Raw genomic sequence first — 12,482 nt, 5'->3', positions numbered from 1 at the left:
CTGATTCATCTTTTTCTTTAACTATAACAAGGAATGATAATACCGGCCCAGCTAGTAGGTTTATTTTAAACATCAAATTAGATGATGGTGATGCCATCATCATTCACAAATACATTAAATGCCTCCTTCATGTAGGATGTTGTGTAAAAACTACAAAAGCAAAAATATCTTTAGATATAAGTGCTTTGGAAAATGTGATGAATACAAGTTTGAAATACAGAGTTCTAAAGGATCTGGTAGCAAGAGGATGGTATATAGCAGCCAAAAGATCATCTTACTGCTATATTTAGTACCAGGTTATGTCCCTATTATTGTCAGAACCTGCTAGGTGTAAGTAGGATCAAGTAGAGAAGAAAATACCAGATGCAGTCAGGTAGGTATTTAAGGTCCGCAAGAGTTCTTTCTCCCTGTTGGTAATAGACCTTTTCAGTTTAAACCTGTGATGAACCTCCATCATCATGGAGACAGTATAGAATACTGTTTAAGAAAGAAGGTTCTGGAGCCAGAATAACTAGCTGGATTTGAAATACTGCTGTATAAGCTTAGGCAAATTATTTAACCTCTCTGAGCCTCACAGAGATAATAATAGAATCATAGGATTGTTGATGAGAATTAAGTGAGATAGTGCATGTAAACTCTATTTTTTTATTATTTTTTATTTTTTACAGAGATAGGGTCTCCCTATGTTGCCCAGGCTGGTCTCGAATTCCTGGAGTCAAGGGATCCTCCTGCCTCTGCCTCCCAAAGTGCTAGGATTACAGGTGTGAGCCACCACACCTGGCCATGTAAACTCTTAATAGAGCACCTGACACACACTGAATGTCAGCTCAAAAATTTCAGTTATTTTATTTTCAAAACCTTCTTGGCTCTTTTAGCCTCCATTCTTTGTTACTCCCAAAATCACTTCCCATTTTTCTATCTCTGTCTTTCTACATTCTAGGACACTGATGGTATTAGGCCACATTAGGTTCATTCACCTATAATGTTAATAAGTTCTACAGCATTATCATTGAACAGATCTTAAAATATCTTCTGAATTTATAGAAAAGCTCCAATATATTCCTAAATTAGAAGTAAATAATTTTAAATTTTTCTGAATTTAAAATTATATTATCTTCAAAGTAGCTTAAGAATTACATTTACCAGCCAGGCATGATGATTCATACCTGTAGTCTCCACACTTTGGGAGGCCAAGGCAGGAGGATCACTTGAACCCAGAAGTTTGAAACCAGGCTGGGCAACATGGCAAGACCTCGTCTCGACAGGTGTGGTGTCACATGCCTGCAGTCCCAGCTACTTGGAAGTTGAGCCAGGAGAACTGCTTGAGCCCAGGCAGTTCTTGAGCTATGATTGCGCCACTGCACTCCAGTCTGGATGACAGAGCGAGACCCTGTCTCAAAAAAAAAAAAAAAAAAAAAAAAAAAAATTTACATTTATCTTGTTATAGTCTAAGTAGTTCTTTGGAAAAAATAATCCATAATATAGTTCCTCATAATATTTTTATTTATAAATTTTCTAGTTTATTTCCATAAGCATATTTTACTTTTCTAATATATATATATTTTAGCTTTTAATGTAATGTGTAAAAGACAGGGTATAGGAGAGCATCTTGGGCCCTGAGTTAATTTAATAGATCATGGAGCAGCAGGAGACACTAATAATGCACAGGAAAATAAAAACCTAAACTAGGAAGGCAGTTTGATAATATCTACCAAGTCCTAAGATGTTTAAAATATTTCAAACTGCCAATTCCACCTCTAGGTATTGATCCAACAAGTATATTCACATGTATGCACAAATATTTTTTTCAATATCCCTGTCATGACATGAACAAAAATTATACAAACACATGTTCATAGTGATATTGTATATAATAGTAAAGACTGGAAACAACTTAAATGCCCATAAGTAAAGGACTATTTAAATAGATTATATATGATTGTACAATAAAATGCCTTATACTCCTTTAAAAGAATGAGGGAGATTTACAATAACATGGAAAAATGTCTAAGGTATAGTGATACGCAGGGAGAAATGCAAGCAGAATAATATGTATAATTCTGTGTGTGTGTGTGCGCTTGTGTGCTTCTTAAAGAGCAGCTACAATATATTGCTGTGTGCATATACAAGCAAAATTTCTGGAAATATTAATAACAGTCATCTCTGGGAGTAAGATGATGAGAATGAGAATGGTGACTTTCATTTTACCTTTCTGAATTCTAAAAAGATTTAAGCATTCAGCATGTGTTAATGCTATTTAAAAAAAAAAACTAGTTTAAAAAATAAAATGTTTCATCCCTGAGAAGTCTGAAAAAAATAAAAAGAAAAAAGAAAATGTTTAAAGAGATAAAGTGGGGACTAAATGGTTAAATGTTTTGTAAAGTGTGTTTGATGTGAAAAGTGATCTGTAAATACCTATTATTTTTACTAAACAATAGACTTTGGGGCTTTTGTAACCTGAAGAAAGCAGCATTTCAGCATCTTTTCCTACAGGAGCATATGGTGTTTAAGACCACGGGGGATGAATGCCTTAGAGATCACCTCTCCTAGAGTTGATAGGCAGATCTTTTCAGCGTTTTCCATTGCTCTTATGGAGGAAAAGTTCCATGGAAAAGACTATAAAGGTTCAGGGACATTGCTTAATCCAGTGTTTAAAACTATGGTCAGATATTCTTTTTTAAAAAATTAGCCACATGGTGATTGCAAAACATGATTGCTTTTAAGTGCCTTTGTTTACAGAGTTTGGTTTATTGTATTATATAAAGAATGCCATTGACTAATAGTAAGATACCTCTTGGTGAAAATTCAGATATTATCTTGAGAATTTTGTCCTAGTGTTTTACAGATTAACAGGAGACAGAATGTTGCATTACTCTGTAATTCTAAGTGTTGGTTTTCTTCCTTTTGATACTCAGGGGATTAACTTACTGTTTATTTTTCTACATCGAGCCCTTAGAGAAAACATAAAAATACAAATAGATCCTGTGGTATAATCATTTTTTCTTATGACTAAGTATTTTAAAACTAAAATTATGTAAGTTAAAGCTATTACATGAAAGCTTTAAAAATACAAAAATTGAGCACTGCACATCTGACATTACTACAGATGGTAATACTGAGTTAATGTAAAACTACCTGGCACACAATCATAGTAAAGACTTCTTGGATGAAATGGTGGTACATAGGGGAAATTTGTATATATTTTATTTTTTTCTTTATTATTATTATTATTTTTTTTTTTTGAGACAGCATCTCACTCTGTTGCCCCGACTAGAGTGCAGTGGCGTGATCTCGGCTCACTGCAACCTCCACCTCCCGGGTTCAAGTGATTCTCCTGCCTCAGCCTCCTGCATTATTTTTATTTTTTTAATGAGACAAGGTCTCACTATCTTGCCCAGGCTGGTCTCAAACTCCTGGGCTCAAGCAGCTCTCCTGCCTCCGCCTCCCAAAGTGCTAGGATTACAGGTGTGAGCCACTGTGCCCAGACAGGTATTTTAATGTTCATTCATTCATTTGTCAACTTCAGGGTAATGAAAGAAAACAAATACAATTCACTTTCTGTTATTGAAAGCTGACCAATTTATGGATGATGATGATAACAATAATAATAAATTTGAATTTGGTGTTGTTCACAAAGTACTTCTGTCCCTGTATTTTTTTTTTTTTCTTTTGGAGACGGAGTCTCACTCTGTCACCCAGGCTGGAGTGCAGCAGTGCAATCTTGGCTCACTGCAACATCCGCCTCCGAGGTTCAAGCGATTCTCCTGCCTCGGCTTCCCGAGTAGCTGAGATTACAGGCACCCACCAGCACTCCTGGCTAATTTCTGTATTTTTAATAGAGAAGGAGTTTCACCATGTTGGCCAGACTGGTCTTGGACTCCTGACCTCAAGTGATCCACCAGCCTCAGCCTCCCAAAATGCTGACATTACAGGCATAAGCCACCATGCCCAGCCTTTTGTCCCTGTATCTTAATCAGCCCGTGAGGTAAACATTACCTCAGTTTAAGATTAAAGAAAGTAGGGCTAGGATAGATTAAGGTTTGCCCGTAGACAAAACAGCTAGAATCTGGAACTTCTGATAACAGCATCATTGCCACTTTCTAATGTTGTCCACTTTAGCTATTTTTCAGATTTGTGGAAAAGAGCATAGAGGATAATCTCTAATCTAAACATTTTCATTTTCTCAGTGAATAAACTAAGGTGCACGGTGAGTCTTACCTTCGAGTTGCCAGACATTAAAGCAAAAGAGTATTTTTGTGCCAGGCACTCTTTTAAGTACTTTATGTAAATTAATTAATCCTCACGATAACTTCCTAAATTAAGTGCCAAGTACTGAGCCAAAGACTAAGTAACTGAAATTCATAGCTAATGGTTGCAGTACAATCCAAACCTGGCCTATTAATTCCAAGGCCAGAGTTTTTAACTACTGGGCTCTACTGCTTTGCACTAGGTGACTGTTTATCTTAACTGGATTAAATACATTTTCTCAGGATTCTCCAGAAGGATGAGATTCCTTTTTCAAAATTTCCCAACTCTCATAAGAACAGATCTAGGGACATTTCCTTAGGGTTTTGCTATCCCATTTTATAGATGAAGGGACTTGGCCAGTCTTAGTTTATTAAGTGACCATGTTAGAACTACAGACTAGGTCCCCTGGCTTATAGCACATTGCTTTTGGCATCAGTTCAAGTGATCTACTCATGTTGAAATTTTGTCACAGCAGCAAAAACATATCTACTACATCCTTCATTCGCATTTCAGCACACCTTCAGGTCTGTCCTGGAATACAGTTAGGTCAGCATGTAAGTCTCCAGTTTTCACTGTTTTACAGTGATTATACCATAAGGGATACATGGATACACAGTAATGGAAGTACCTTAAGCATTTTCTACTTAAGCATTTTTAATACTATTAATGTGTCATTCTACAAAAACTTAATTTGGTCATAGCTAATGTTGTCAAGAGCCAACATTTTAGAATATTCACATTTTGAATCTTGAAATGGTCAGCAAATGACATGACAAAGCTAATTTCAAATCTTCCAACTCAAGCAAGAATGTAAAGAAAGGCAGCAATTTTTCTTCAGGGCCTTTGTGCAAAATTTGTTTTTTACAGAAAGCCCCTTCTGACTTCATGTAGAGTAGAAAACTAACTTAGTTTATTTCATGCTGCTCAATCTAATTTGAAATCACTTTTGAATTCCTAGATGCATGGGTACAGACAGCTTGCTCCCTAGAGCCTTGTTTCCCGACAGTGGAGAGTAAAGAATTAAATTGAGCTGAAACTAAATTGATTGGCATTTTGACACTCTGCACACTGTGCAAAGAAAAGGAATTTGCTCAATTTTTAAAAACAGACAGTAGCAGAAAGAACTATTTTCTTAAAGGTATCCCAGTTTGCAAAGATGATTTAATTTTCTTCTTAAAAAAGCAAGAGACAGGCCGGGTGCAGTGGCTCACACCTGTAATCCCAGCACTTTGGGAGGCCAAGGCGGGCAGATTGCCTGAGGTCAGGAGTTCGAGACCAGCCTGGCCAACATGGTGAAACCCTGTTTCTACTAAAAATACAAAAAATTAGCCAGGCATGGTGGAGCACACCTGTAATCCCAGCTACTCAGGAAGCCAAGGCACGAGAATCACTTGAACCCGCGAGGTGGAGGTTGCAGTGAGCTGAGATCGCGCCATTGTACTCCAGCGTGGGCAACAAGAGTGAAACTCCGTCTCAGGGAAAAAAAAAAAAAAAAAAGCAGGAGACACGTTCTAGCACTTTCTCAATTTCCTATATTACAGTTCAAAGTGAGAATTTAACTTTGAGAAGCTTTTGAAAAAGCCTGGATAGGGATGTTAACATAGCCTCCTTAGCTGAACAGACACTGACAGAGGTCTTCTGAGGAGAAAGGAAAGGACTATGCACTTCTGGGGCGTCGCTATAGGAACCTATTTATAAAAGACAAGATACATATTTATGAAATCTTTATCTCTGGCATTTTTAAATGCAAGAGATATTAAGTATGAATTGAATAATATACATTTCCTGCTTTTTCAGACAGATACAGATGATTACCATGCCATCATCTGTCCTAAATGGCATCATTTAGTGTTGACTTCAATAAAATCCTCTCTCTGCTGTGTCATGAAAGGAACTGGACTCACCTTAACAGTGCTGTTCTAACGCGCCTGCTGCTTTTTTTTTTTTTTATCACAGCAGGAGGCTGTAATAAATTACAGTCTGGAAGAAGTTTCAAACTGGCAAGTTTGCCAGATATTTTAAGCAATTTATTTTGGGGTGTATCAGCAGATTTTTTTTTTTTACACTACCATTTGGGTGCCTGCTGACACAGCCTGAATAAATCTTTCAAACATTTTCCTTCCTGGAGATGGATGAAGATGATGAACTCCAAGATCCAGACCTTCCGTTAACTCTTCACTTGCCACCTGGTGCTTTCCTATTACCAGATATCTCAGAAACTTAGATAACTCTTCACAGCATGAGTTTGCAGTATTTCAAGTCCCTCAAGGTGCTTTGGCAACAGCCTTAAGTTTTATAGAAGAATCAACTAACAAGTAATTCTGGTTTTAGGCATAGATCTTATAATTTGGATTGATTATTTCATTACTAGTATCTTGAAAATTGCCAAACTTTCCAATGGGAAAAGAGCATAAATATTTATATAAAACAAAGGCTTATTCTTTTCTTGATTATAGCATGTTGAGTCTTAAAGTGACTTCTTCCTAATTTTAATCTGTTTTCTAATTGGTTAGTGAAGTTTTTAGAAATTATTATTAATTTCTGACTCCAGAATTCTAAGGCAGCTTCAGTAATATATATTTTAGTCTAGTATTCAAAAATGCTGAAAATGCTGATACCTGAAAATATTTGCTGTAGCATAATGAGACTGGAAAGGTAAAATAAAAGGAAGCTAACTTCTATTGAATGCCTGCACCGTGCCAGCCCCTTTTGTGAGCACAGCATGCAGGAGAGAGAGAGCGCAGTCATATTTTACAAAGAGCTGTTCCCTGGTCAGGTGAAAGGCACTGCTCAGTGAATTGGAAGGAACATGGTAAGGGCTTAAAACTGTAAAGGCGTCAGGGAATACAGTTTGAAGGTAAAAGCCCTAGATCAAATGTCATAAAACCTGGGTTCCTCAGTGACATTATTTATAAACGAGGTCATCTGTTTAGACCTTAAATGTTACCGTATCTGTAAAGTGAAGATACGATCTCTACTCTGCCGTCTCAACCATGGCTGCACTTTGGAATCACCCGGGGAGCTTTGAAAAATACGTCTAAATCCCACCTTCAAGAGATTCCAATTTTATTAAGGTGCAGCCTGGGCATTGAGATTTTTAAACCGACCACAAGTAATTCCTATGTGCAGCTAAGGCTGTGAATCTTTGGATTGGGGGATGGCTAAGAAAGCCCTCTATAGATTTACTTACAAAGATTAGTAGATGTTATCGACAATCTAAATTGTTTTTTGTTTGACCATAACTTCAACTGTTTAAAAAAAAAAAAAAAATCTTGCCGGGAGCCCTGGCTCACGCCTGTAATCCCAGCACGTTGGGAGGCCGAGACGGGCGGATCACTGGAGGTCAGGAGTTTGAGACCAGCGTGGCCAACACATTGAAACCCCATCTCTACGAAAAATACAAAAATTAGCCAGGCGTGGTGGCGCAAACCTGTAATGCCAGCTACTCGGGAGGCTGAGGCTGGAGAATCGTTTGAACCTGGGAGGCGGAGGTTGCAGTGAACCAAGATCGCACCATTGCATTCCAGCCTGGGCGACAATAGCAGAAACTCCATCTCAAAAAAAAAATATATATATATATATATACACACACACGTATGTGAGTGTAATCTCTGAATTTCCAAATCACATAGGAAGTCTTTGATAAATATTTGTTGCACTTGTGAATTTATGGCCTTTACATTTTTTAAGATCTTTCAAAAACGGGTTTGAGGTACAGTGTATAGAGCCAATCTTTAAGAGGCACGACTTTTCTGTTGAAACATCCTCCTTTAGAGAAATGCAAGCCTTTCTCGCCCACCCCTTACTAGCTTCACTCCCTTACCTAGGCAGCGGTGTCTTGGGGCCGCCGGATGCCCTAAAGGCTGTGACGCGCGCTGCGGGATCCGCGCGGACGTCCCGAGATCTGGGGCGGGGCGCCGGCCGGGCCTACCCTCTCCGCTCTCAGGGCCCGCCCGTCCCGCCCCGGACGCGGGTGGGGGCGGACTGCTGGCGGCGCCCGTCAGTCCGGACTCTACTGCTGAGCCCCGGGGCTTCGGCGGCTGCCTCCGCGCGACCCGGCGGGCCCGCCTGCGCCGCCGGGTGCACACACCGTCCGCGCCTCGTGCCGGAGCAGAGCAGAGGCCAGGATGCGGAGTTGTGCACTTTGAGCCGGCCCCATGACCCTGAGCACGTTGGCCCGCAAGAGGAAGGCGCCCCTCGCTTGCACCTGCAGCCTCGGTGGCCCCGACATGATTCCTTACTTCTCCGCCAACGCGGTCATCTCGCAGAACGCCATCAACCAGCTGTGAGTCCGCCGCGCGCCCTCCGCCTCCGCGAACGCTCAGAAAGTTTGCTCTTTAAGCAGCCGCTTTCCCCAGCATCCTGGGGAGCAAACAAGCGAGGGCGAGCGAGCATCCTGCGTGCCTGGAGGTCTCCGGGCGTCTGGAGAGAAGGATGCTGGGGTAGAACGGTGGGGGGATTCATGGAGGCGGAAAGTGTCCCGGGGTGGGGGTGGACGGAAGAATCCTTTGGGAGAATTTCCGTTTAACTTTGAGGGACTTTGAAAGTGCGGGTTGTCCCTCAGAAGTTGTGGTGACCGAGTGACAGCTGAGCTGTTTGGCACTTGGAAGACTGGAGTGAAGGGTGGTCGACAGAATCGGAAGCGGGAGTCCCTGTGGGTCCTGCTGGTGAGCAGCTTTCCGTGATTATGGGTTTTGTTTGTTTTAAATAAGTTTCTGTTGCTAGCCATTTACAAAAAGAAAGGCCATTCTTCGCTCCTGCTGGTTGTAGTCTGGAGTGATTCCAGAAGGCTAGATTTCGGTAGTTTCTATTTTATCTCCTCCTGTACTACTGGTACGTGCTCACAGCCCAAGCCTGCACGCACACCTTCATTAACCAAAACGCAAGTGCATCTTTAAATCGTCGCTGTTTTTGAAGTCTCTAGAGAGTTGTCATTCCACTGTGGTTTAGCTGTTTCTGAGAAGTGTGTGTGCTGAAGCTTGTGGTTAATCTCACTTCACAGTTATCAAGTAGAGGAACTTTTCCTATTCAGGTTCCATCCTTAACTCAATGCAGTGGTTTAAGGTTACTTAGATAGCAGCAGTTTGGTCTGTGTTAGTGTATTGACACTCATTCCAAGTGGCTCTAGGGGAGTCACCTGCTGAGATTTTCCTAGACTCTTTGCACTTAAGCAAAGCTACTGTCTCCCTCCCAGGTCAACTTTTTAATGTCCAACAACAGAAACTTTATCCCTTATTAAAGGTCTAGAGAATAGCATGTAAGGTGATTTCTAGATAATCTTACAACTAATTTATTATTTTCATAGATGGTTTGCCCTCCTATCCTACCAAATCGAATTAAACTCGTTTGAGTTTCTTTTTTTCTCCCCTGTGTGTTGATTCATGGTGGAGCTTCTAAAAAAATAGAAAAAAAATCACAAAAGTTGTTTTACTGCCCTGTACTGTAAAAGCTCCACAACTAAATAAACTGACTGACTTGCATTTTCCGTCTAAAAACGGGAACGGTCATGGAGTGACCTGATAACTGATAACCAGTATGAAAATAATAGTGTTAACAGTACTTTAAAAATGGCAGTGGAAGCAACCCAAGTGTCCATGGATGGATGAATGGATTAACAAAATGTGGTATGTACATAAAGTAGAATATTATTTAGCCTTAAGGAAGGAGTCTGACATATGCTACAGTATGAATGACCTTGAAGATATTATTCTAAATGAAATAAGCCAGTCACAAAAGTATAAATACTGTGTGATTTCATTTATATGAGGTACCTATCTATAGAAGTCAAATTCAGAAACAAGGAAAGTAGAATGGTAGTTGCTAGGGGTTGAGGGAGAAGGGGTGGGAGATTTGTATTTGAAGAGTACAAAGTTTCATTTGAGGAAGATGAAAAAATTCTGGGGATGGATGGTGGTAGTTGCACAACAGTGTGGAATTATTTAATACCCTAGAACTGTACACTTAAAATGGTTAAAATGGTAAATTTTATGCTATGTATATTCATGGCCAGTAAAAGTAATAGCAAAAACTGCAGTTACTTTTGCACCAACCTAATAAGCACAATAAAAAGAATTTAAAAGGGCCTGGTGTGGTTGCTCATACCTGTAGTCCCAGCACTTTGGGAGGCTGAGGTGGGAGGATCGCTTGAGCCCAGGAATTGGAGACCAACCTGAGCAACATAGTGAGACTCCGTCTTAAGAAAAATAGAAAAAATTAGCCAGGTGTGGTGGCGCATGCCTATAGTCTCAGCTACTCAGGAGGCTGAGGTGGAAAGATAGCTTGAGCTCGGAGGTTGAGGCTACAGTAAGCTGTGATCATGCCACCACACTCCAGCCTGGGTGACAGAGCAAGACCCTGTCTCAAAAAAATAAAAAAGAATTAAAAAGGCCAGGCACAGTGGCTTATACCTGTAATCCCAGCACTTTGGGAGGCAGGAGGATCACTTGAGGCCAGGAGTTCAAGACCATCCTGGGTAACATACTGAGACTCTGTCTCTATGAAAAATTTTTTAAATTAGCAGAGTATGGTGGTACACACCTGTAGTCCCAGCTACTCAGGAGGCTGAGGTGGGAGGATTACTTTAGCCCAGGAGTTCAAGGCTGCAGTGAGCCATGAGTGTGCCATTGCATGCCAGCCTGGGTGGCAGAGCAAGACCCTGCCTCTTTAAATAATAATAATAAAATAATTTTTTAAAAGGCAGGGATTTTAAGCTTTTTGGGGGGAAAGGAGTTGTGAATCATGTTTTCTGGTCAATCAAGTCCAAATTTTTTTCCTCCTAATTAGTGTCTTTGGGTAAATAATTTGACGTCAGTTTCTTCCACTGTCAAATGGGGATACAGTGGTTTTTATCCCATAAGATCATAAGAAATCATATATTTGGTAACACTTTGTGAACTGTAAATCTCTACACAAAAAGTTAATTGAAATTAATAACTAATAGCTGCCGTTTATTGACCATTTTCACTGTGCTGAGTTTAATGTACATCTATCTCATTTAATCATCGTAGCAACCTTATGAACTAATTTGTTCTGTTTACAGATAATGAAACTGAGGCTTAGAGAAGGTAAGTAGTTTCTCAAGGCCATATAGGTAGTAAGTGACAAAATTGTCCTTAGAATCCAGATCTATTTCCTAGGCCACTGCCCTTAACTGCTATAAAAATGATATTTTGTCTTAGTAGTTGCAAAGTCACTTTTGAGACTTGGCAGTCTGAGGAATTATCTTTGACTGCTGAAATCTTCAACTTCCTGAAAAATATATTTGCTATACTGAGTTTTGCTACTAAGACAAACTTTTAAATAATTTTTGGAATATTTGTCTTTTATTTTTGTCTCTATTTTCCCACTTCTTTTTTCTTTGTTTCTTGTTTTGTTTTGTTTTGAGACAGGCCCTTGCTCTGTCACTCAGGCTGGAGTGAAGTGGCTTGAACACATCTCATTTGCAGTCTCGATCTCCTGGGCTCAAGTAGTCCTCTTGCTTCAACTTCCTGTGTAGCTGAGACCACAGGCACATGCCACCACACCTGGCTAATTTTTTTTGTTTTTTGAGACCGAGTCTCACTCTTTCACCCAGGCTGGAGTGAAGTGGCATGATCTCGGCTCACTGCAACGTCTGGCGCCCCCAACCCCGGCCCCCCGCCTCACCCCCCACCCCCCCACCCCCCACTGGGTTCAAGCAATTCTCTTTCTCTCTCTCTCTTTTTTTTTAGAGTCAGCATTTCACTTTGTTGCCCAGGCTGATCTCATACTCCCAGGCTCAAGTGATCCTCCTGCCTTGGCCTCCCAAAGTGCTGGGATTGCAGGAGTGAGCTACCGTGCCCAGCCACTTCTTTTTTCTTTAAAGAGACTTGCTATAATATTCACTTCTTCTAAACTGTATTTATTAGTATTACTTTAGAGGTCATGTTTATTTATCATTTATAGTGTTGCACAGCTTATCATCATTAAAAAAATTATTAGGAATCATTCTGAGTAAACTACTAAACTTTATGAACTTAAATCTACCCACTGTTAGCACCTAATAAAGAAGTTCTTAATTTGAGGTCCATGGTCACCTAGAGGTCTATGGATTGGCTTCAAAAAGTCAAACTCCTTGAGATTATATGAAAATGTTGAGTGAATAAATATATTTTAAAATGAGATTCTCAAAGTGATCTGTGATCTCAAAAAAGATTAAGAAGCTCTTTCCTAAAGGGAAGTGTTATTTCTAAGACCTGATTCTGTAAACCTCAACT

General features: G+C 40.0%; 1 protein-coding gene across 7 annotated transcripts in view; it reads left to right on the top strand.

Annotated features, from left to right (window-relative positions):
• SSH2 (slingshot protein phosphatase 2) overlaps nt 1-12,482 on the top strand; it is a 301,444-nt gene that overhangs the window by 156,985 nt on the left and 131,977 nt on the right. Inside the window, exon 1 of one of the 7 annotated variants that reach the window (XM_024234591.3) lies at nt 8,204-8,533. The exons of 3 other annotated variants lie outside the window; for them this stretch is intronic. In XM_024234591.3, the coding sequence (XP_024090359.1) occupies nt 8,406-8,533 (128 nt within the window). In that variant the 5' untranslated portion in view covers nt 8,204-8,405. Of the gene's footprint in view, nt 1-8,203; nt 8,534-8,562; nt 8,916-12,482 lie in introns of those variants that run through there. 3 more of the 7 variants (XM_024234587.3, XM_063718081.1, XM_063718082.1) reach the window with 3 other exon arrangements.

The sequence above is a fragment of the Pongo abelii genome, chromosome 19 (genome assembly GCF_028885655.2).
Source record: "Pongo abelii isolate AG06213 chromosome 19, NHGRI_mPonAbe1-v2.0_pri, whole genome shotgun sequence".
Classification (NCBI taxonomy): domain Eukaryota; kingdom Metazoa; phylum Chordata; class Mammalia; order Primates; family Hominidae; genus Pongo; species Pongo abelii.
The sequence above is the reverse complement of the archived record's forward strand: the minus strand, read 5'-3'. Positions and strand labels throughout refer to the sequence as shown.